The sequence below is a fragment of the Mastomys coucha genome, unplaced genomic scaffold (genome assembly GCF_008632895.1).
Source record: "Mastomys coucha isolate ucsf_1 unplaced genomic scaffold, UCSF_Mcou_1 pScaffold14, whole genome shotgun sequence".
NCBI classification, from domain to species: domain Eukaryota; kingdom Metazoa; phylum Chordata; class Mammalia; order Rodentia; family Muridae; genus Mastomys; species Mastomys coucha.
In genome coordinates, this window is record NW_022196896.1 from 81625931 (window position 1) to 81651306 (window position 25376).

General features: G+C 38.4%; 1 protein-coding gene across 5 annotated transcripts in view; it reads right to left on the reverse strand.

The window, feature by feature from the left end:
• The window catches only part of Boll (boule homolog, RNA binding protein), a 140083-nt gene that overhangs the window by 29965 nt on the left and 84742 nt on the right, over positions 1 to 25376 (reverse strand). The window contains exon 11 of one of the 5 annotated variants that reach the window (XR_004117886.1): positions 11642 to 11777. The exons of 3 other annotated variants lie outside the window; for them this stretch is intronic. Coding sequence is in view for 1 of the 2 variants with exons in the window: in XM_031367527.1 (XP_031223387.1) it covers positions 11754 to 11777 (24 nt within the window). In the remaining variant the exon portion in view is untranslated. Of the gene's footprint in view, positions 1 to 10152; positions 11778 to 25376 lie in introns of those variants that run through there. One more of the 5 variants, XM_031367527.1, reaches the window with a different exon arrangement.

Sequence of the window (25376 nt, forward strand, 5' to 3'; positions counted from 1 at the left end):
TCTCTGAAGAAGGAAATTGAAGAAGATCTCAGAAGATGGAAAGATCTCCCATGCTCGTGGATTGGCATTTTAATATAGTAAAAATGGCCATCTTGCTGAAAGCAATCTACAGATTTAATGCAATCCCCATTAAAATTCCAACTCAATTCTTCAAAGACTTAGAAAGAGCAATTTGCAAATTCATCTGGGATAACAACAACAACAACAACAACAAAAAAAAAAAACAGGATAGCAAAAACTATTCTCAACAATAAAGGAACCTCTGGTGGAATCACTATCCCAGACCTTAAGCTGTACTACAGAGCAATTGTGATAAAAACTGCATGGTATTGGTACAGTGACAGGCAGGTAGATCAATGGAATAGAACTGAAGACCCAGAAGTGAACCCACACACCTATGGCCAGTTGATATTTGACAAAGGAGCTAAAACCATCCAGTGGAAAAAAGACAGCATTTTCAACAAATGGTGCTGGATCAACTGGCGGTTAGCATGTAGAAGAATGCAAATAGATCCATTCCTATCTCCTTGTACAAAGCTCAAGTCCAAGTGGATCAGGGACCTCCACATAAACCAGATACATCGAAACTAATAGAAGAGAAAGTGGGGAAGAGTCTCGAACACATAGGCACAGGGGAAAATTTCCTGAACAGAACACCAATAGCTTCTGCTCTAAGATCAGGAATTGACAAGTGGGACCTTATAAAATTGCAAAGCTTCTGTGCCATGCCCACTTGTCCACTTCAGTGGAGTCTTTGTGACAAGCCCAAAAGCTTGGCCACAGACCTGAGGCATACAGCTTCAAGAGAGGCTAGCCTCATGGAATTCTTTGGCATCTCCTAACTCAGATGTGTTCCAAAGTAGTCTTTGTGATAGTCAATGTGCTTTCATTCAGGCATAGAGGTGCCCCAAGAATTAGCCAAGCAAAGATTAAACATTGTTTCCTGGCTTCCACAGTGTTCCAACTGATCCTAATTGATGCCAAGCTGTTGTTAGCTTGGAATCTCACATGGAAGCTGCTTTATCAGACAGAATGTCTCTAGAGTTAGCAATAGAAATCAGGCATTTTGTTTACTATCAACAAAGTAAAAATTAGCAGTCACACACACAGCAGACTTCTTTACATACTAGAAAGAAGAGGAAGGGCTTCCCTGAAATTGGGAATCTATCACTAATGTTTATGCTTCAGCCAAAGCCATTTCCAAGAGCTGCAAGATTGAGACCCCCTGGTGCTTGCCTCTGACGTACCCAGAGAATTGGCTTGGGGTTGCCAAGATGGCCCAGCTGGAAAGTGCACCACTGCTCTTTGGAAGGAATCATTCTCACTTGGCTGCTAAGATCAAAACTGGCTTTGATCTGGCAGCTACCTGCTTGCCTGATTTCTGTCAAATTTCCCTGGCTGCTTATCTTACTTCTTTTTGTGTTTAGAATGACTGTAAAAGCCTAGTGTGTGTGTGTGTGTGTGTGTGTGTGTGTGTGTGTGTGTGTGTGTGTGTGTGAAAGAGCTCCATGGAGGAGAAGCTGTGCTGCAAGAGAGCTGCATTGTGAGGCATTTGAGCAGCTCCCCCTCACCCCCGCCGGCCCTGTGTGGCTTGAGCGTTCTGGGCCCAGGGATGGGATGCATCACTTGTCCAGAAGAGACAGCTGCTGTTTTAGACCCAGTGTGTTTCAGATGGCTTCAGATGTACCTTGACCACTGAGATGCCTGACTTTTTCTTTTTCATTTGTAATGACCATAAAGGTCTGATGCTTAATTTTAAAAATATATATTCAGATTCTGCACTTCCTTGTGCCTGTGTTTGTGTGTGTCATTTTTTCAATTCGCCTATGCCTTGCCTGCCTGATTACCAGGACCCTGTTCTCCACAGGTTTAAGGGGACAAAGATGCCCGGCCCTTTACACTTCTGTAAGGTAAAGGACACTGTCAATAGGACAAAACAGCAACCAACAGATTGGGAAAAGATCTTTACCAATCCTATATCTGATAGAGGGCTAATATCCAATATATCCAATATATACAAAGAACTCAAGAAGGTTGACTCCAGAGAACCAAGTAACCCTATTAAAAAGTGGGGTACGGAGCTAAACAAAGAATTCTCAACTGAGGAATACCAAATGGCTTAGAAGCACCTGAAGAAATGTTCAACATCCTTATTCATCAGGTATATGCAAATCAAAACAACCCTGAGATTTCACCTCATACCAGTCAGAATGGCTAGGATAAAAAACTCAGGTGACAGCAGATGCTGGAGAGGTTGTGGAGAAAGAACACTCATTCATTCCTGGTGGGATTGCAAGCTGGTACAACCACTCTGGAAATCAGTTTGGCGGTTTCTCAGGAAACTGAACATAGTACTACCAGAGGACCCAGCTATACCACTCCTGGGCATATACCCAGAAGATGCTCCAACATGTAATAAGGACACATGCTCCACCATGTTCATAGCAGCCTTATTTATAATAGCCAGAACCTGGAAACAACCCAGATGTCCCTCAACAGAGGAGTGGATACAGAAAATGTGGTGCATCTACACAATGGAGTACTACTCAGTTATTAAAAACAACAAATTTATGAAATTCTTAGGGAAATGGATGGATCTGGAGAATATCATCCTGAGTGAGGTAACCCAATCACAAAAGAACTCACATGGTATGCACTCTCAACTGACTTTTTAATCTTAAAAGTCTACATTCCTCCAAACAAACTCCCTCTGAGTTCTCTAGGAGCATCGTGAGGCTTATCACAGCAATACCTCAATTCCTGGAACCAACTTCTATCTTAGCGTTTTTTATTGCTAAGAGACACCATGACCATAGCAACTCTTATAAAGGAAAACATGTAATTGGGACTGGCTTACAGTTTCAGAGGTTTAGTCCATTATCTTCATGGCAGGAAGCATGGTAACATTCAGCTGGACATGGTGCTGGAGAAGTAGCTTAGAGCTCTACATCTGAATCCTCAGGCAGCATGAAGAAAGAGTGACACTGGGCTTGGCTTGAGCTTCTGAAACCTCAAAGACTACCCCCAGTGACATAGTTTCTCCAACAAGGCTAACCCTGCTCCAGCAAGGCCACACCTGCTAATAGTAATAGTATCACTCTCTATGAGCCTATATGGGCCATTTTCCTCAAAACATTATATATATATGTGTGTGTGTGTGTGTGTGTGTGTGTGTTCTTGCTTGTCTTTATGTGCACCATGTGCATGCAGTGTCCACAAAAGCAGAAGACAAGGTCAGGTTTCCTGGAACTAGACTTAACAGTTGTGAGCTGCCTAATGTAATGCTGGGAACAAAACCTGGATCCTTGTAAGTGTAATAAAAGTGTCTTTAACTGCTAAGCCATCTCTTTAACCCCATGGCCTTGATTTCTATGAAGATAATGAAAATAAAGTCACATCTGCTCATCAATGAAGGTGCAATAACTCTCAAGAGGAAATAAGGATTTGCAATTTTGAGTTCATGAGATGGTTCAAAGATTAATAATCATAATAAAACTTGACAAGTTCCTAAGCATGATGTTATTTCTGAGCAAGCAGTTAGCATGATACACAAGACACTGTTTAGACTTTAATTGAGACCATGCTTTATACAAAATAGAGAAAACTACTTTGTAAATAACAGAAAAATATTCAATAATATACTCTCAGGTACATCCACCTACAGTATATAAAGGTATTGGGTTTAAATGATTTTGAACAACAAAAAAGATAAACTAAAAGGTACATATGAAAATGTTCTATAGAAAAAATTTGGGGATGTTTCCTCCAATAATAAAGGAAATTGAATTCTCTATCATGGGTTTACCCAATATAAGCAGACATGAGATATAATTAAAAAATAATATTTTAAAATTAAAGTAATGGATACATCAAATGGGTTGTATGGTGTTAGATCTATTATATTCCAAGTCAGAGTTAAGTCTTTACTGTTACTATCTTAAGGGTTAAGATATCTTTTTATATTGAAAAAATTTTCATACAATATATTCTGATCACTACTCCCAACCCCAACTCTTCCAGACCCTCCCCACCCACACAACTCTGAACCATTTCTCCTTTGGAGTTTTGATTTATTTCCTGTAAGACAAGCTTTGACTTCCAAGGTCTTGTCAAAAAACAAAACATATTGTATTCTCTTTAGCATTTCTGCCTTTTTCATATAGTGGCATGCTCAGAAAATGGAACTACTCACACACACACAAAGATGCCAGATAGCACTGCAGATGAGGACAGGAGGGATTGCATTCTACACTGTTACTTTTACAGAGCCATTGAGATAAAAAGCCAGGGGTGGTGGTACATGCCCACAATCCAAGATTCTAGAGGCGGAGGCAGATTGATCAAGAGTTCAGAGTCATTTCCAGCTAAACAGCAAGTTCTTGTCCTGTCTGAGCCACCTGAGACCCTCTCTTAACTGCCCCATCAGTACAGACAGAAATATAGTAACTTTAGTTACATAGTAACATCTTAGTTAAATACTTGATGTGGAAAGTACTAAATATTAACAAGGAATTACAATTTTGTATATTACAAATCATATTTTGGTCACTTTCCTTCAGCTGGAATATATACACAAAATTCTGATCTTCAAAATCTATGAGGTGATTTTCAGTTGTTTGTTTGATATTTCAACAAAGGAACAGGTTAATATATGAAATAAACCCACAAAAACCCACCTGTCAAAAATGAGAATATCTGCCGGGCAGTGGTGGCGCATGCCTTTGATCCCAGCACTTGGGAGGCAGAGGCAGGCGGATTTCTGAGTTTGAGGCCAGCCTGATCTACAGAGTGTGTTCCAGGACAGCCAGAGCTATACAGAGAAACCCTGTCTCAAAAAAACCAAAAAACAAAAAACAACAAAAAAACCGAGAATATCTCTAGCCTTGTATTTTGTCTAAACTTAGAATTGGTTATAGAATCTTTAAAGCACATTGCTTGTTAATAATATGATACTATTAATATCATAATGATAGTTGTAATTGATATATATTTTGTTATCTTGTCACTGAGAAGGGCAACAAATAGACATCATGGGTGGACAGGGAGGGGACTGAGTAAGGGTGGGGTGGAGATGGGAACAGGAGGAATCAGGTTGGGGGAAGATGGGGTGGGGAGAGTGCTGGGAGAGACAACTGGAATGGGGGATGCGGGATTCCTGGAATGAGCTAGAAACTTAGAGTAATGGAAACTCTCAGGAATCTCTGAGGGTGACTGAAGCTAAGACTGCTAGTGATGGGGTATGTGGAGCCTGAACTGGCCATATCCTGTAACCAGGTAAGACTTCCATTGGAAGAATCCCAAAGATGTATAGGAGTAAGATGGAGCAGAAATTGAGGAAATGGCCAACCAAAGACTAGTTCAGCTTGAGACTCATGTTATGAGAGCAAGCCTGACACTATTAATGATATTCTACTACACTTTGCAGACAGGAGCCTAGTGTAATAGTCATTCACCTAGCAACTGGTGAAAACAGATGCAGAGGTCCACAGCCAAACATTAGGTGGAGCTCGGGGAATCCTGTGGAGGAGGGTGGGCAGGGGGAGAAGGAGGGAGGATTTTAGGTCCCTAAACTTTAAGGTTAAGGACACCACAAGAAAACCTACATAATCAATTAATCTGGGCCCACAAGGGCTGACAGAGACTGAACTTCCAACCAAGGAGCTTGCATGGAACTGACTTAGCCCCTCTGCACATATTAGACAAGCGACACAATAGTTGTGTAGCTTGGTCTTCATGCGGGACTCGTAATAGCATGAGCAGGGCTGTCTCTGACTACACTGCCTGCCTTTGGGTCATTTCCCCTAACGGGGCTGCCTCTTTAATCCTCTATAGGAGAAGATGCACTTTGTCTTACTACAACTTGATATGGCAAGGCTGGTTGATACACACGGGAGGGCTCTTGTGTGATAATTTTGGTTTCTTTAAAAAAATACAGAAAGGTAATAGGAATATGTTTTTGTTTTAATCCCAGGTGTGGGATATGGGGCTGCTTGAGATTTTCCACAGCAGCTGACTGATTTGCCTCTTACTTGAGCAGCGGTATGATTCTGACAGCTATAGACAGTTTCTGCAAGTGTTTGACATTTGGAATTCTGGGGACTCTCGAGAAGGTATAAAAAGACTAGAGCCCTGAGAGTGGCTGCTGGTTGCTGTTTGTTAAGTGGTCATGCCAAAGGGACTTGAAAAAAGAAGTTAGATAACCTGATGGTGAAGATCAAACTTGCCCCAAGGAACTTGATGCCGCTAATCAGCAGGAAGTAGTCTAATGATGTTGACCCTTTTACCCTCTAGCCTTCTTTCTCTCCTATCTAGTATAACGGGGTTGGAAGGATAGACTAAGGGTGGTAAAATAGAAACCCATAAAACAGCCGAAAGCCTGGCTACAGCCTCCCCTTTTCTGAAGAGAAAGTGAGTATTGGATGTGAGGAAGTGGAGGTGGGGGAGAAGGACGGGGAGGAAGGAGGAAGAGGAGGGAGAGGAAACTGTGGTTAGCATGTAAAGTATATAAATAAATGAATTATAAAAGGAAAAGAGAATTACCTAAAGAAATGTCTTTGACCACTTGCCTTTATAAGAAATAATGGATTTTGTTTTTGTTTTTTTGTTTTAGTGCTAATGACAAAATACCTGATAAAAGCAACTTAAGGCAGGAAGAATTTATTTTTATTCACAGTTCCAAGGTACCGCCTATTATGTGGGGCAGTCATGGTGACAGGACCTAGAAGCAGGTGGTCACCTTGTGAGACTGGATTCTTTCCCTTCCAGAATACAAGCCTATAGAATGTGATGCTGTGTACATCTAGTGAGTTTTCTCACATCAGCTGACTTCTAATTTGGAAAATCCCTCACAGACATACTGAGGGGCTTATTTCCAGTGATTCTAGATCTATCAAGTTGACAATATTAATACTCACAGGTCTACCCCCTGTCAACTTGACATCCACTGCTTTCCCCCACAGGCTTAGGGCCATCTTATAATGCAAAATGCATCCAGTTAAAGTCTCCACAGTCTTTAACAGTTTTAACACTATTTAGAAGAAGTGCGAAGTATTTTAGGGACTCAAGGGAATCTCTGAATATTCTGAGATCTGTACAATAGAGGATAATCTACTACTAAAACTTTCCTAAACCAGTATAATTTCTACCTGTATTCTAAATATGTATACCCACAGATAAGTGTAGCTCTCATCCCTCATCAAAAAAGCTTCTCTTATCAGTGGCTGAAGTGAAGATTATTACAGCAATATACAACTGTTCAAACCACAGAGAGTAAGTGGCTGTGAGGTGCCTGACTCTATTTGGTACACCTACAACATAACGCCTACACCTAAGGCTCAGAGAACATTGGAGAAGAGGCGGGGGCAGAAAGATATTAAAAGCCAGAGAATCAAGACACCTACTCAATTAAGGTCTGGTCTATTGCTATTATTGTAATGCTAAATACTGGCATGGTTGTCCCCCCAGGGATGAGAGAATCTGCACTTTCATAGTGATGCTATAATAACCTTGCCTGCCAATTTATCCCTGATTGGTGAAATAAGATGTTTTAAGCCAGTACCTGGGCAGAAGAGAGATAGATAGGTTTGGAGTCTGAGAAGACCACAAAGGAGGGGGGAGAGAGTGTGGGAAGAGAAGACACCAGGGGTAAAGTGAGTAATGAAAATATGGCCATGAGGGCTGGCCAATTGGATTTAAGAGCTACCCAGATGGAACATGGCAAGTTATAATTTGGGGGTTATTGATGGGGAAATAGATTCTATAGCTCTAAGGATAGATATCTGCTCAGCTTTAGTGCTAATTAAGGCATATTATAAATATAAAGGTTGTGTGTCTTTTATCTGGGAACTAAATGATCAAAGGTGGGGTAGAAACCCCAATGTGAGATTATATATCTACTGTAACACCACTCTAAGATTGTGTTTTAGAGGTATTACTGGGGAAGTTGTACCCACAGCATCTCAACAGTACAGTTGCTTGAAAAAGATCTGAGCAATGACAACACTAGTGGACATCGCCCGAGGAAATCTCTCACAGACATGCCCAGATTCATGTCTTCAGAGACATGAATCCTTCTGGATCCTGTCAAGCTGAATCAAAACTGAGCATCACAAATACTTAATGACAATTACTTATAAAGGTATACATTTTGAAAGAAATGCAAACTATGGTCAAGACATTATTTTACTTAAGAAAATCATTGTCATATATTGTTAAATAATAAAATTGTGCCTTCTGCTTATGAAGAAGTAATTATTATGAGCAAATGACCACTAAATAGATGGGAAGTTTGCAAATTACATGTTTTAAAAATAAATATGTAATAGGTAACCACTCATTAGTGAGTGATGTCTTACATAAAATGTCTAACTATACAGTCTATTACTATGCATTTTTAGATAACAGTAGTCAAATTTGGCATTATATCAATTTGTGCTTTGTTAATCAGAATGTCTAAAAATAATAAAACTGGAAACCATAATCTCTTATTTCATTATTTGGAAATTTATGTCTACTGTTTCATATTTGCAGAACCTAGACAAACAACCATGAAACCAGTAGAAAACAAAATCGTATCAGACAGAAACAAAAAATGTAAAACTTGGCAATATAAAGTAAGTAATCTTGAGGAGCATTTGATTGTTGAGAGAAATAAGCAGAATGCATAAGGTAGAAAATTTGTGCAATACATACAAGCAGAGTCAAAAAATGCTGCAGGTACAAGTAGCAGCTACTGTCGATGGTAATCAGAAAATGGCATTTTGCATGGAAAGACGAAAGCTTAAAGCATACCTTTAGGAATGTGTGTACATTGATGAAAATACAGAAGTGAAAGAGACAGAACCAACATTATTATTATTATTTTTAATTTGGTTTTATTTTTGAGATAGGGTCTCATGTAGCTTTGGCTGGCCTGAAACTCTCAATATAGACCAGGCTATAAAGGTCTTGGAGATTCACCTTTCTCTACCTCCTGAGTGTTGAGATTAAGGGAATATACTACCATGCCTGCAATATAAGCATCACTGATATCCATCCTTCAGGCAAAATCTTTCACCTTGCCTCTGGTATGTGGTGTATGTTGTATGTGTGTCAGTGTGCAGTCATTTGCACATGAGTATGGGTGCATGCATCTGTGTGTGGAGGGTAAACTCAGGTGATGTAATCTTGATTTTTGAGATAGGATTTCTAACCTGACTTGGTAATTGCTGGTTGGGCTGTACTGACTGCCCGATGCCCCCAGGGTGCTGTTCTTCCCCTCCAGCACTCAGATTCCAGGTGTGAGTTATGATGCCTAGCCTGTTTACATTGCTCTGGGAATTGAACTCAGGTCCTCCTGATTCCATGGCAAGCACTCTTCTAACTGAGGCTCCCTTCCCTTGCCTTATGTCGAGGGAGATTCCAGAATAAATTTTAGTTAAAAGTATAGGTCTAGAAGTATCAGTGTAACACTGAAATGTGCTAAGTTCAACTTGCTGCTTCCTGATCGTTCTTTCTAGGCTTTTGATTCTGAATTTTAACATTACCAAAGTATGATTTTTGGAAAATGTGCAAAGACTTTTTGTGTGTGACTTTATTCCAGTCTAAAGAAATCACCTAATCAAGATAGAAGTTAAAGTTTTAAACTCTGAAAATTCCTTTCTATCTTAAATGTATCTGAGATTTTGGCATAACAAGTTGCAAAGTCATGTTGACTGTATACACTAATTTTATAGTTTCAATGTCATCTTAGCACAGTGAATTTCAGATGTCTTCTTCAGATTGGTTTTTCAAAATGGGCACTAAATAAGTCTTTAAAATTGATTGAAGTTATACTAAACATAGAAATAAATTAATGGACTTCACTTATAATATGTAAGGAGGGTTTCTGTCCTCTCACTCTGTTTTTAGAGGCAGTATATTTGGCTTACCAAGCTCAGCCAAGAAGAAAGACAAATGATTCCACCCATAACTCAATTGTCAGTAAATCCAAAGTTTTTATTAATTTCTCAAAATAAAGCTAACTTCAAGACTGTATACATGTATGAATTGTATGTGTGTATATATGATGTATATGAGCACACACATAATATATATGTTTATATGTATGCATATAATATATATATATATAACTGTAAAGAAACATACTAGGTATGAATTATTATCAGAATTCTGTTCAATATAATACATCATTAATTTTTATTAACAGTCCAGGATTTGTTTAGCATCATGTTTAACACCTTAAAAACCAAACAGTAACCTTTTTTGTTCTCAAGGATAGTGCTATTATAAAAGATTTCTAACATCACTGGTTAATAATTTTTCTAAATTACAGAACAAAATCTTTTTTTGACATTTCATTATGGGACTTACTAGTCTATTACATTTTTTAAAACTGAGAATAATTAGTGCGTGAGATATTCGTATGCCAGTATATAGACATGGGTCCTATCATTCTCAGGAAACCATCTGACTGACAAACATACTTATTGTGGTTTCAGAAGAAAAAAGCCTATTTGACTCATGGGAAAAAGTCTGGGGTCTGGTCCTGTTTTTACTGCTGCTGCTGAGCATGGAATGCATGAGGGGCTTGGACAGGTGAGGAGAGGGACAATCATTAGGGTAATGTTGATAATTAGACTTTTCTCCTTCTGTTCTAAAGTTAATACGCCAGTGAAAGAACTTCTAATAAATATAAAAAGAGCTATTTCTTGTCCTACTACAGAGATTTTCCTGATTAGAAACATATGACTTGTCCTCCATCTTTTGAACAATTAATCTCTTCTACCATTTTCTAAGTTTATAATGTGAGTTGGCCCTGGAACTAGAATCTACAGTTTTCCTTTGGTATAAGAAATAATTTTGCATTTAATGAAAATAATTGTCTTACTAAATTAATCATATGTAATTGTATAGATTGGTAAAAGTGAGAAAAGGAAGTGAGCATTCTAAGAGAACTAATACACTGGAAAAGTATATGATAATGTCAGAAGTGAGCCCCTCTTTTATAAAAATTCTATGAGGTGGATCAACATTATATAAACTTTGATATCAAATAGATGATGTACAAGGTTATGCTTTTATCTGAAACATTAGAAAAAATTCATATAGTTTAATTAATAAGCTGAAAAAGCAAGAATATTGATCATGTTGGTAGTATTTCTAATATTTGGAAGATGTTATCACAAAGTATTAAATACTATTTAAATTCAGAAAACCATGCAGAAACAACACTAAATGAGTAGCAGTAACAAAAAAAAATTCAACAAAGCATAGTAAGTGATAATACAACAAAGCAAATTGACAAAATGAAACCATTAAGGCTAGTACATTCTATAAGTTATGGAAGAATTAAAATTCTATTAGACATGACTCTTATCCAAAATGTTTAAATATCAAAGATAGAAAACAAAATGTCTAAAACTCTGAGATTAAAAGAAGTAACACCAAGTAGAGAAAATGAAAGACACCTCACTATTCCTGATATAGTTATTATTTATGGAATGGATAAAACATCTAGGAAGTCTTACTGCAATTAAACTAACACATATAAAGCCAAATGCCACATCTACCTAATTAAAATTTGTAAAACAGCAGTAAAAGCAAATGTCAAATTTAGACAGCTTATTATGGAGTAAATAAATGGGGTGAGGTATTAACTAACCCTAAGTTTCACAACGGGCAGCTTCTAGCCGGTTCCTTGAAGCTGGATCTTGGTCACACAAGGATCAATGGACAAGAAATCAGTTGAGCTGGACTAGAGCTGCCCAATTGTCTTAATAATGAATGCTCCACACTGTCTGTTAAGTAAAGAGAAAATACAGATCAGGAAGACTGAAGTGAAAAAAGATTAAGAATAGATGAGTGCAGAACATAATCAACAGTTACTAAAGACTTGTAGAATGTGGTACTCATGAAATCAGTTTGCTACAGAGTGAGAAGCTAGCAATTAGCAGACTTTCAGAATCCAGCTCTTGTGTGCCCCTTGCTTTCCAAGAACTTACAGTCAACATTGCACTCTCTCTCGTCTAGTATCATGGTGTAGATCAGCATGATTACAAGTGAGCTACAATAGTAACTTCTATTAGGTGGATTTAAAAATGTGGTTTTTTTAAAGTATAGGAGTGTCTGGCAGAAGGCTATCTAGAAGATTAACAACAACAACAAAAAGCACTGTTTGAGTTGGCACTGATAGGATAGCCATATGGGTATTTAACAGTAAGAGCCAGAGGACGTCCATGTACCCATGTGCCAGGATTGTTGTTGCTGTGCTTATAACATTAACTGGGTGCCTGCTTGGACATCCAGCCCAGGAAAGTCTTTAAATGACTTCTGTCTCAGCAGGCTAATGACTGCAATTTTGGGAGCCATCCTAAGTGAGATGAATTTTACTGAGACCAGAATTAAGACAACAATAATGTCTTTCTAAGCTAACAAATAACAAAAATGACTAGTTAGGTCACTAGAAACAACCTAGTTGCAACTACCTTTTTAGCACCATGGGCCTTCGCTAACTCCTTGTTTTGGAAACCAAAGCTAAATATTTCACAGAGGTTGCAATTTCTAAAGCAGCATTGTCCCATAAAATTTTGTTAATGGAAATGATCCATATCTATACAGTAAGACACAGTAGCTATTAGTTATGCATGAATATTTAGCACTTGAAAAGATGCAAGTGAGGAAATATATTTTTAATTTAAGACTTATCTGTTTTTCTAAAACAAAACTTTATAGATGGGTATTACTGACTCATTCAATATTGCTCAGTGTTACTTAGTATTGTGCCCTGTGACATCAATGTTAGGTGATAAGTATTTGTTAGATGAATGGTATCTATTGTGATAAAATACTTCTATTCACACCAAATTAACTACTTAGAGCTTACTGGCTGTACCTCCTATATGCTGTAAGTCTCTAAGGGATTTGCTGTATATCAGATTTCTTGGTTAAAGATTCGGTGTATCTAGAGAGAACAGGAAGCGGTGCTACATAGCTTTATTATTAATACATATAATTCTGATTAGCAAACATTGGAAAGTTAAAAGTAAAGACTTTGGTAAGAATGTTGGTAAAAGTTAATGAAAGTGACAAAGGGGAATATATTATTTTAATTAATTAATTAACCAATTATATTTAGATTGAGTCTTATTATATAGTCCAAACAAGCTTGAATTTGCAATGCTCTAACCCCAGTGTCCCTAGTGATTGGGATTACAGGCATGCAAACCATACCTAGCTAAAAAAGTCGAGGGGCTTGAGAACATACCTAACTTGTATGAGGCTCTAGGTTCAATCTTAAGCACTGAAAAAACTCACAGTGAAACAAAAATCTAAATAAACTAAATTTGATTTTATACAGAATTAAGAGCATGGAAACTGAAAGTGGAGAAATATTGAAGAAATAGATAATAACCCTACTATACAATAATTGAGCTTTGAAAATGATTTTGGGGCAGTGGAGAGAGAAATGAATTTATCATTCTTAGTAAGTTACAGAGGTGTAAAAACTGGATCCAATATATAAAGTAGACTATATGGCATTAAGGGGTCAGAAAACCATTGGATTTATTGTGATCTTTGAGAATTTGATGGACAAGTTAACATGTAAATGATGATGATTCTATTTTTTTTCTTATCCACCAAGCCCTCAGTAACTGTTTCTACTTTTACCTCATGTAACTTTAAACATCTAAATCCATATTTTTGCCATTTTCTTTTCTTTGGCCATTGGTAGACCAGTTGGTTTTAATTATTTTACTTTCATGATTCTTAAAAAGCTTTTCTGTCTGGTGCTGGAGAGATGGTTCAGTGGTTAGGAGCACTGAATGTTTTTCCAGAGGACCTGGATTTAATTCCCAGCACCCACATGGCAGCTCACAACTGTCTGTAACTCCACAATCTAACACCCTCACACAGACATACAGGCAGGCAAAACATCAATGCACATAAAATGAATTATTAAAAAGCTTTCTCTGTCTTTTTAAAAAAGAACATCTCTTATTTATTCTTTGGCTATTTCATCCATGTATACAATGTACCCTGCTCATATCTAAAATCTCCCTCCAATCCTTCTGATGCTCCCAAATATGTCACTCTTCTACCTTTGTATTTCCCCCTTTTGATAATGCACTGAGCCTAATTAGCACCGTCAGTTAGAATATTGACTGATCATTTTGGCTTGAGCTTGTGCAGGTAGGCATAAGTGCAGTGAGCTCATGAGTGCAATGACCACTTCATGTCCAGAAGATGGCATTTCACAGCAATCCTCTTCATCCATGCTCTTTCTGCCCTCCTCTTCTGTGATGCTCCTGAGCACTGGCACCTTGCTATAGATGTGCCATTTAGGGATGAGCATTCATTCTGATCACTTATGAGTCTCCACATTAAGTTCTGCTCATGGCACAAAGAAACTTTTGGGCCAAAGCTGACAATACCACCCTTGCAAGGCTCACTGTGAACCATTTCACTGTCCTTTTCCACCCAGGCTCAGGGAAGAGGCTTCTAGTATTCTGTGTTACTTGCTCTGCTGGCTTTAACCATTTTAAAGTAATTTAGTTATTTGGAGACATGGTATTTCCTAGTGTATTAGTTTATTTTCCCCCTTCTTAGTGGTATTGGGGTTGAACTTCCAAGTAAGGACTGCTAACAAAAAAGACTCCCGATTAAAATCAGAAGATATGTATCTATTCTTATTAACTGCACAAACCACAACACAGAATCATAAGAAACAAAAAATACAACATGATTCCAAAAGGTTGAGACTCTTTAATTACCAGATCCAAAGATACTGAACTAGGAAAAAAATGACAGAATTCAAATGTTTACTTGTAAAACTGATCAATGACTTCAAAGAGGATATAAGCAAGCAGGAGAATGAAGTGAGGAACTCAACTCAGGATCTAGAGAAGAAAGTCAGTAACATAGAATTGGAAGAAAAGTGAAATAAATAAACAGAAATATTAAAAATGAAAACCACAATGGAAAACATTACCAACAGATTACACCAAACAGAAGAAATACTACCAGCTGGACTTGTTTGAAGAAATACAACATTCAGACATAAATTAAAAAAATGAAAGAGGAGAATGACCACAACTTTTGATAGCTCTAGTAAATGACTAAGAGATCAAAAGCTAAGAAGCCATGGGGTAGAAGGACCTATGACAAAACTAAAGGCAAAGAAACTTAGCAACTGTATTATGAGAAAATTCCCTAAATCTATGGCAATAAGTGGACACCCAAGAGCCCCTTAGGGACACCACCACCACCACTTCTCCATGCCACATTAGGGTCAAGATATCAAAAATACAAAACAAAAAGTAATATTAAAATTCACGAGAAAATGCCAACATACAAAGGCAAATGCCTCAGAATAATGTAGAATTCAACAAAAACTCTAAAAACCATGAAGTGTGGAATGGTAGGTTTCAAGACCTGAAAGTAAATAAATACCAAGATTGGTACATCCAATTACCCTTTAAAACCAATGGAAAAATATACATATCAAGAGAGTACAAATTAGTGACCATTAAAGAAGACAATTAAAAGAATGCTCAGCATAGAGAAAGAAAAAACCAAACCTCAATTATGAGAGAACAAAGAAAGAGTACATTTCATAAGAGGAAAGATGAACAAAGTAGGTTTGAGGAAAAAAAATCATATCTTACTGTGAGTTAGTGCTCCCTACTACAAACAGAGGAAAAAGAACAATTATTGAACCAAATAAGGAAACAAGCACCAAATTATAGAAATCTGAAAACCTTCCTAAACAGTAACTATAATGTAAATGGTGTTAACTTTCCAATACAAAGACACAAAAGTAGGGTGAGAAGATGTCTCAGCACTTTTATCCAAAGTGCTTGCTGACCAAGGGTGAAGACATGAGTTTAGATCTCCAGAACCTGTGTAAAAATGCCAGGCAGGGTAGCACATGCCTGTAATCTCAGTGCTGGGAAATCACAGAAAAGAGACTCCTGGGGCAGGGGTGGGTGTTGATGGCCAACCAGCCGAATTGTGAGCCATAACTGGTAAGCCCCAGGTCCCAGTGATAGATATGTCTCAAAAAATAAGGTGGACTGAGATTTAGTAAGAAACTTGACACAGACTTCTGTGACCTCTACATGTATCAATATACACATGAACATGTAAACACATCATGACATGGACTAGCTTTTTGGATGAAAAGTATTATTAAAAAACACAAGGGTGAGAGGGAGTTCCATAGTAGACAGAGCCATTACAATACAGAAAAGCTCAGAAGATCTGTACCTTATTTTCAGAAATGAACATTTTACGGAGCAGAAGGGAGGGAAGGCAGAATACGGTGCCGCTGGCATAAGGAGACCCCAAGAAAATCTTTGCTTTTCAGTATTTGGCACTTGATCAGAGCAGCTATGGAATATTATTTCAAAATGACCAATCTCAATGATGCACTGTTGACTCAGCAGCTCAAGATCCTGTGATCAAAACTCTAGGAAAACTCACTGCCAGTGTACGGCACAGGATTATATGTGGAAATCTGGTCATCAGAATATTGCTAGATTAGGGGTGTGTGTGTGTGTGTGTGTGTGTGTGTGTGTGTGTGTGTGTGTGTGTATACAGAGGTGGGACAAGCATTTACAATTGTACTCTTAAGGACTGCCCAGATGTGTGACTAGTATCTGAGATTTCACTTGTGAATCACCCCTTACTGATGGATCAGCATTAGTAACTAGCCCCGACAAAGGGCCTGTAGGTGAGAACATTCTAACAACATTTTTGATATGCTGCCAGGATTGTAACCCACTGTTGTGTTCCAAAAATGCAACAGAATGCCCAGGACTGTGACAGGTTTCTGGGAGCCAGAGAAAGAACAGTGAAAAACTTGAGTCTGAAACCAGCAAAAAGGCCAGAGTACAGGCATACTCTATAACCTCACCCAGCTTTCTTTCTCAGACATTTATTCCTCATTTATGTATCCAATGCACAGCTCAGGTTCCATAAAACGTCCAATCCACATTCTGCTTAGTGAACTCCCAGTTCTGGGATCCCTCCTTCCTGAAGAGAGCAGTTTTCAATAAAGTTACTTTCACTTTTTTTTTTTTTGAGGTCTAGTCTTGTCTTTCCTTGATGTTCAAATCATTGTCCCATTAAACAAGCTTGATAATCCTCTAGATTACTGTATTACAAGATAGAAGTCAGAGCTGTGATAATTTTAGGCAAGCACTCTACAAACGAGCTACATCTACAGCTACCCCCCTTTAAAAATTATTTTATGTGTATGGATATTTTTCCTGCTTGTAAATCTGTGTATCCGTGCATGCTGGGCACTGGGTTGGCCATAAGAGGCCATCAGAACCTCTAGAACGAGTTACAGATAGTTCTAAGTTATCCTGTGGGTACTGGGAATTTATCCCCTGTCCTCTGGAAGAGAAGCCACTGTTCTTAACTGTTATGTAATGTATCCAGCCCCCTACCCTTTATTTTTTTTTATCTCAACTGAAAAATAAATTTAAAGTAATTCAAAAGTATAAATAAAAACTGGAAGACTGCTCTAGGAAAACAAGTGGAGAACTGTGTTAGTAGCTCATAGAAATACTAAAAATAGTTTTGAAAGTAATATGTAAAGATAACTGAACCCAAGGAAAAAGAGCCATAAATTAGGATTAATAAAATTATAAGACAAGATTGAAGTAGAAAGTTAAGGGTTCTTCAGAGAGTCAGTTGTGTTGGATCCTGTCTTGCTAGGGCAACACATGAAGGAATCTTTCACTGATGTGGACACGGGTGAAAGGCTAAGGCAGACTTGTGAAGGAACATTTCTCTGAAGCAGACACAGGTGAAAGGATGTTCTGTTAAAGCAAACATGTGAAAGGACATGTGATGTAGGATTCTTTGCTAATGACATGCATGTACTGGTCTGCCTTACACTGCATAGTTGAACTGCATTTGCATAGAAAGAAATGCACCAAAACTTCTGGTGGTGTGTTGTAGTTTCTTGCCACTTCCAAAGACTCAGGCCAATTGGCAGAGTGATGTCAGCTGAGAAAGACTCACGGGCTGAGGCAAGACCAATGGAGGACATGTGATGTTTGGAGGGAGTATGAAAAGGACTCGATGGCCAGTGATGGGGGGTTGGGTTAGGCTTGCTGTGCAACACTTGTGGGTCTCGAATCTCTTTGCTTCGTTGAGAAGCACACCGAACTGCTGGCCCTGGTCCCTCCTGCTGATTCATGTTTGCTATCCCGACTGTAACAAACTGGACTGCTGGTATATCTATGAAATGTTTGTGAGTGAATAGAGCTGCTGCTGCTGACCTATGAACTGAACTGTTGATTTCCTGACAATGCAGATGGGAGTTGCTCCAAAGAACATTTCTAAACAGGTCTACTTTCCCGGTATCCTTTCTTTCCCACTACCTCTGGTGGCTGTTGGGCTAAAAGGGAGGTTAAAGCGCTGAAGAACCATCCTTGAAAGTAGACTTTGAAAAAAATTAAAATTACACAGGATACTTGACAGAACTGAAATGAAAGAACATAGGAAAAGAATTAATAGAAGACCCTTAGGGTTTAGCTAATAAGTCACCAAGTCTTGACTAGACATCTTACAAGATCTAGGGTCACCTAGGAGTCAAGTTGCTGAGAATTCATCCAGATAAGGTTAGTCTCTGGGCTCTAGATTAGGCTAACAGAGGTGTGTAATGGCTACTTTTTTGCCACCTTGACACAAACTTAGACCATCTGGGAAGAGGGAATCTTAATTGAGAAAATGCTTTCACCACACTGAACTGTATACAAGTCTGTGGGGCTTTAATGATTGATGTGTGAGGGCCTAGCTGTTGTCAGTGGTGCTTCTCTTGGGCAGGTGGTCTTAGGTTGTATAAGAAAGTGGGCTGAGGTAGCCATGGAAGCAAGCCAGTAAGTAGTGCTCCTCCATGGTCTCTGCTTCAGTTTCCGCTTCTATATCCTACCCTGAGTTCCTGCTCTGGCTTCTCTCAATGATGAACTACAAAGTATAAGCTGAAATAAATTCTTTCATCTTCAAGTTGGTTTTAGTCAGTGTTTTATTATGACAACAGAAACCAAACTAAAACAATGTGGGAAGAGCAACCCTGAGTAGTACCACTCAATGGGTTGGGTTTTGGACTGAATGAAAAGAGTAAAGTAGTAAAAAAAAAAAAAAAAAAAAAAAAAAAAAAAAGTAAAGTAAGCTGAGTATTAGCAGTCATCTCTTTGAACTTCCTGACTGTATGCAATGTGATCATCTGCCTCAAGCTCTATCACCATAACTTCTCTGCTAAGATAGACTGTACTCTCAAACTGTAAGAAATCCTTCCTTAGGATTTTGGCCTCTAACGCAATAGGAACCCCACAAGAAGATCAACAGAGTCAACTAACCTGGACCCTTGGGGCTCTCAAGAACTGAACCAACCAACCAAAGAACATACATGGGCTAGACCTAGGCCTCCCTGCATATATGAAGCAGATGTGCAGCTTGGTCTTCATGTGGGTCCCAAACAACTAGAGCAGGGGCTATCCCAAAAGCTGTTGCCTGTATGTGGGATATGTTCTAGCTGGGCTGCCTTGTCTGGCCTCAGTGGGAGAGGATGTGCCTAGCTTTACAGAGACTTCATGTTCCAAGTTGGGAGGACACTCAAAGAGACCCAACCAATCATAGGAGAAGGGGAAGGGGATGGGAGAAGCACTGAAGGAGGGGTGACTGGGAGGTAGTGACCAGGAGGGGGGCAGTGAGCAGGATGTAAAGTGAATCAATAAAACAAATAATAATAAAAAATATAAAAAAATCCTTAAGTACCATTTGTCAGTTACTTGTTGCAGCACAACAGACCATTTTGGTGGAGGTTTGGAAGATCATCATAATGCTATTAGAACCATGGACCATGAATGCTTAGCTAATAAAGTTTAAGAGGGAAACAAGGACCCAACCAGGAACTTCATTGAAGCCACTCATTTTACATTCTGGGAGAGAAACTGGCTGCCTTCTGCCTGTGTCTTGGAAACTTACATAAGGCTGAATTCAAAAGTAATGGAGTAATATCTTTGGTAGAGGAAATTTCAAGGCAGGGCATCATTCATTTTGTGGCATGGCTCCTTTTCAATGCTCTTAATCATATCTACAGTATGAGAGTAAAAAGATTCAAAGAGTGAACTTTAGCAAGAAAAGCTGTGTGAGCAAATTAAAAAATGTGGACGTGTAGAATACTTATGGCAAACCATCTGTAATTGTTAAAATAGAAACATTATTTATTCTTCAGTAGGATAACAGGAAGGGAGAACTGAAGACAAGACTCCATCAAATGCTCCAACTTACAAAAATGCAAATTTATGACATAGGAGAAAATCTGAACTGAGACTGCCACAGGAGGAGATCCCTTGCTAACCACCCTCCCACTAAAATAAGGAAAGTGATCTTGCAGATTTAGCCACCAAGGTATAAATTGTAGAAATTGCTACAATTGTGATCCAAGGGGGCTGGGTTCCAACCTGATGTGGCAGCAAGACTTGACATTATCTTTGAGGCATTGGTTTTGAAGACATGAATGATGTCAGATTCAGGGGCAAGGATAGGTAGTGCAGGGTCTCTTTTGAGTGCCACTGAGGTCAGGCACTGTGTGTCAGGGTCACAGTTCTGAGGGATACTTTGTGGAGCTAGCTGTGAAAGTAAAGTCCACCTTGTGATGTAGACTCTAGAGTGTTGGAGACCATGGATGTCTACCAAAGAAAGCTGCAGACAAAAACTGAGCCAGTCCAAGCGCATATTTACATGTGCAGCAGCCAGCTGAGGGGCAGAGCTATTCATTTAATTTGGTGTCCATACGATTTCACCATGAGCTCCAGATGATGGACATGGAACTAAAGGATTTGGGGTTTTCTAGGAATATATTTTTGGTTTTGCTTTGGTTTGATCTTTCCCTTGCTATGCTCCTTCCCATTGTTTCTTTTATATATTATGTATTAGAACCATGTTACTTATTGATTGTACAGGGTATTAAAGAGATTTCCTGAGTCTCAAAAGAGACTCTGAACTTAAACTTTTAAACAGTTTTGGAACTGTTAAAGTTCCAAAATTGGAGTCAATACATTTTGTATTATGAGATGGCCATAAGTCTATATGGATGAGTAGAACATTATGGCTTAAAAGTCTGTGCTTGGCTTTTGTCTTAGTTTGTATTTATGTGATAAAACACCAGACCAAAAGCAACTTGGGGTAGAAAGGGTTTATTTCAGTTTATAACTCACAGGTCACATTACATTAAGGCAAGAACATGGATGCAGGAACTGATGCAGAGACATAGAGGAATACTATCTACTGGGTTGCTCCTCATGGCTTGTTTAGCTTGCTTTTTAAAAAAATACAACCAAAGACAACTTTCTTATCTAATACAGGCATCTTAGAAAACCACTTTCTGGGGCTGGAGAGATGGCTCAGTGGTTAAGAGCACTCACTGCTTTTCTAGAGGTCCTGAGTTCAAGTCCCAGTGACCACAACCATCTGAAAAGGGATCCCATACCTGCTTCTGGTGTGTCTGAAGACAGCAACAGTGACTGTATACTTACATACATAAAATTAAAATAAAATCTTAAAGAAAACCACTTTCTAATGTAACTCAAAGGACCACCCACAATGGGCTAGACCCTCCACATCAATCACTAATTAAGAAAATGTTCTACAAGCTGTGACATTTTCTCCATTGTGGGTTCTTCTCAGATAACACTAGTTTGCGTCAAGTTGCCAAAACAAAACAAAACAAAACAAACAAACAAAAAAACCCAAAAAAACCCAACCAAGACAACTGTCAAGTCGACAAGTGATCGATTTGTTATGTTTATATTGTCAATTTCACACGAGTTAGGATCACCAAGAAGGCAAGCATGTAAGATAAGGTTGTCTGTGATAATCTAGATTAGGTTAACAGAAGATAGGAAGACTCACCCTAAGTTCGGGTGGCGCCATTCTAGAGGTAGAAGCTGCAGACTGAGCTAAAAGAGAGAAAGCAAGCTGAGCACTAGCACACATCTCTCTCTATCCTGACTGCGACTGCAGCATGAGCTCGAACCTCACAAGGCTCCTGACTGCGACTGCAGCATGAGCTTGAACCTCACAAGGCTCCTGACTGCGACTGCAGCATGAGCTTGAACCTCACAAGGCCCGTGTCACCCTGAAATCTCTGCCACAATGAACTGTGACTTCAAATTGTGAACCAAAATCAATCCCTTATTTTTAATGTCTTGTCTGTTTTGTTGCAGCAATGAGACAAGTAACTAATGCAGATGCATACTGAAGTTTCTACCTTATTTGAAGCTTCCCCTTCCAAGGTTTCTATTATGTGTAGTTTATAGTGGCCCCTAATCCATTAATATGGGAAAAGTCCAGAAAGAAACAATTTATCTATTTTAAGCTGCTTATGTTTTCTCAATCCAACATGTTCTGGATTTGAACTTTCATACTGTTCATCATATCCATGCTGCATAGTCTCCAAATGATTGAGTTATATATTAGCTGTGTAGTCAGACTAATGCTTGTGTGTATATATAGCATTAGGTACTATCTGAGGTTTGAGGCATTTACTGGTGTCTGGGAATAAATGTCTTATGTATGGGAGCATCCACTGTGTTTTGAATAGATTATACTAAGAAATACTATTTCATTTGGAATGAAAAATAATCCCTATCTTTCATCCATATGCTTTCCCAAAGCTGGTAAAAGCTGGTAAAATTACATTGTTAATAGAGTATGTAATATGGTATAAAATTCCACTGCTTACTCTCATCCTCCCAGTGGAGGAAGATGTTATTTAAAGAAAAGTTTAGAAAAATAATCTGTAAGGGAAGCCGGGCAGTGGTGGCACACGCCTTTAATCCCAGCACTTGGGAGAGTGAGCTCCAGGACAGCCAGGGCTACACAGAGAAACCCTGACTCGAAAAACAAATAAACAAAAAAACCTCCAACAAAACAACAACAAAAAATCTGTAAGGGAGTATGGTTTCATAAATTGAATCTTATACTATGAAAGGTAGGGTGCCCATCCAAGTGGCCTGGGTTTTAAGGAATAGTAAGCAAAAAAAAAAAAAAAGAGAAATGAATGTCCAATTAAGAAGAATGATAGACTCACACTGCAGAAAAAATGCTTAAACCAAAAATGGAAACATAATTTTGATATAAAAATAGATGTGCTTTATGATAGATATCCCTCTAAAGGTACTTAAAAATTAGACTATCATGTCAACTAGTACATAACTTTACACAGTAATTAATAAGAATTTCTTTTTAAGTTTTGTACATGTGGGCTGGTGAGATGGCTCAGCCAGTAAGAGCACCAACTGCTCTTCCAAGGGTCCTGAGTTCAAATCCCAGGAACCACATGGTGGCTCAGAACCATCCATAATGAGATCTGATGCCCTCTTCTGGTGCAACTAGTGTACTTATTTAAAATAATTAATAAATCTTTGGGCCTGAGCGAGCAGGGCCGACTGGAGTGAGCAGGGTCTATTGGAGCAAGTGGGGCTGACTGGAGCTGACTGGAGTGAGCAGAAGTCCTAAAAGTCAATTCCCAACAACCAGATGAAGGCTTACAACTATCTGTACAGTTACAGTGTGTACTCATATACATAAAGAAATCTTTAAAAATGTTTTGTACATGTATATATTTTATGTTGAACATATTCCCATTTACAGCCCCCACTTCTTTTGTATTCTCACTCCTCCACCCTAATGTTAGTCCTATCTGTTTAAACAGTTTTATTTTCATTTCATATCATATATACATATGTGATTTTATATATCTACATAAAATCTAGGAAGTATGAATGAGAGAATGAGAGAAACTTTCCCAACTTATGTAATATGATTGTTGCAAGTTGCATCCAATTAATAACTAACTCTAATTACCTTTTTACTGGTCTTCCACCTCAGATAGCTATTTTGGCTAGTAAGAACTTATGGCAAATCCAGTATTAGAATAGCCCATAGGTATTTGATCAAATAATCTAGGTTAAATTAAAAACAGATTGAAAGAAATAGAAATTACTCAAAGGATACATACTTATATTTCATATTATGTTTGAAGAGGATCAATTAACCTGAAAACGAGTTAGCGCAAAGGTCACCCAATCATGTTCTATAGGTCACATCCTGTGAAAGTTGCAAGTAGAATAGTGGTTACCAGACTTGGGAGAATGGGTGTTTTGAATGAGAATGGCCCCTCGAGGCTCATATATTTGAATATTTGGTCTCCAGCTAATGGAACTGTTTGAGAAGGATTAGAAGGTGTGGCCTTATTTTAGTAGGTGTGTCACTGTGGGTGGGTTTTTTGAGGTTTTCAAAATCCACACCAGGCTCTGACCCATCTTGCTCTTTCTACCAGATGTCTGTGGATCAGAATGTAAGCTCTCAGTTATTATTCAAACTGCCTGCCTGCCTACTTGCTACCATGCTCTCCTCAATGATAATGAGGGGACTAACCTTTAAAACTCTAAGCATGCCCTCCAATGAAACGTCTTCTTCAATAAGATACCTTGGTCATGGTGTCTCTTTCAGAGCAAAAGAACAGTAAGACAGTAGGAGAAGGGTAAATAAATATTGATCAATGGGTACTGATTTATAGTTATATAGGAGCAAGAATACTTAGTGTGCTATTACAAAGTAGATAAAGATAATAAAAACGTGTGGAAGCATTACAGGCTCAAGACTAACTTGAGCTACATAATTAGATGCCATCTTAAAAATATTCTTGGAGGTATTAATTTTTATATATAATAAAATCCTGTTACCATCAATTTATGTGGAACCTGGAAGTCATTATGTTAAGGAAAATAACCTAGATACAAAAATGTAAGTTTGCATGATCTCACTCTTGGAATCTAAACATGTGTGCAGCCACACATGTATATGCATATACAATAAATAAATGAATGCCAAGTAAAGGGAACATGTTTCATTCTCTTTATTCTTCTTACTCTTGTAAGCAGTGGCTCTCAATCTGTGGGTCACAACCTCTTTGGGAGTCACATATCAGATATTTTTATTATGATTCATAACAGTAGCAATATTGTAGTTAAGTAGCAATAAAATACTTTGATGGCTGGGGGTTACCACAACATGAAGAACTTTATTAAAGGGTCACAGCATTAGGAAGGTTGACAACCACAGTGTAAGGGTACAGTGAGAAGACAGACACCTACATCTGCAGGTACCTTGATTTCCCAGCCTCCACAACTGAGAAATGAACATGTACTGTTTAAGCAGTCCAGCTTATGGTAAATTTGGTAGAGAAGCTTGAACTAAGGGAACTCTGTGTTGAGGGAATAATTACTGGTCATAAGAAAGTTGTATTTCTTTGGTTGGTGGTTGAGACCCTGGGAGCTCCGAGGGTACTAGTTAGTTCATATTGTTGTTCGTCC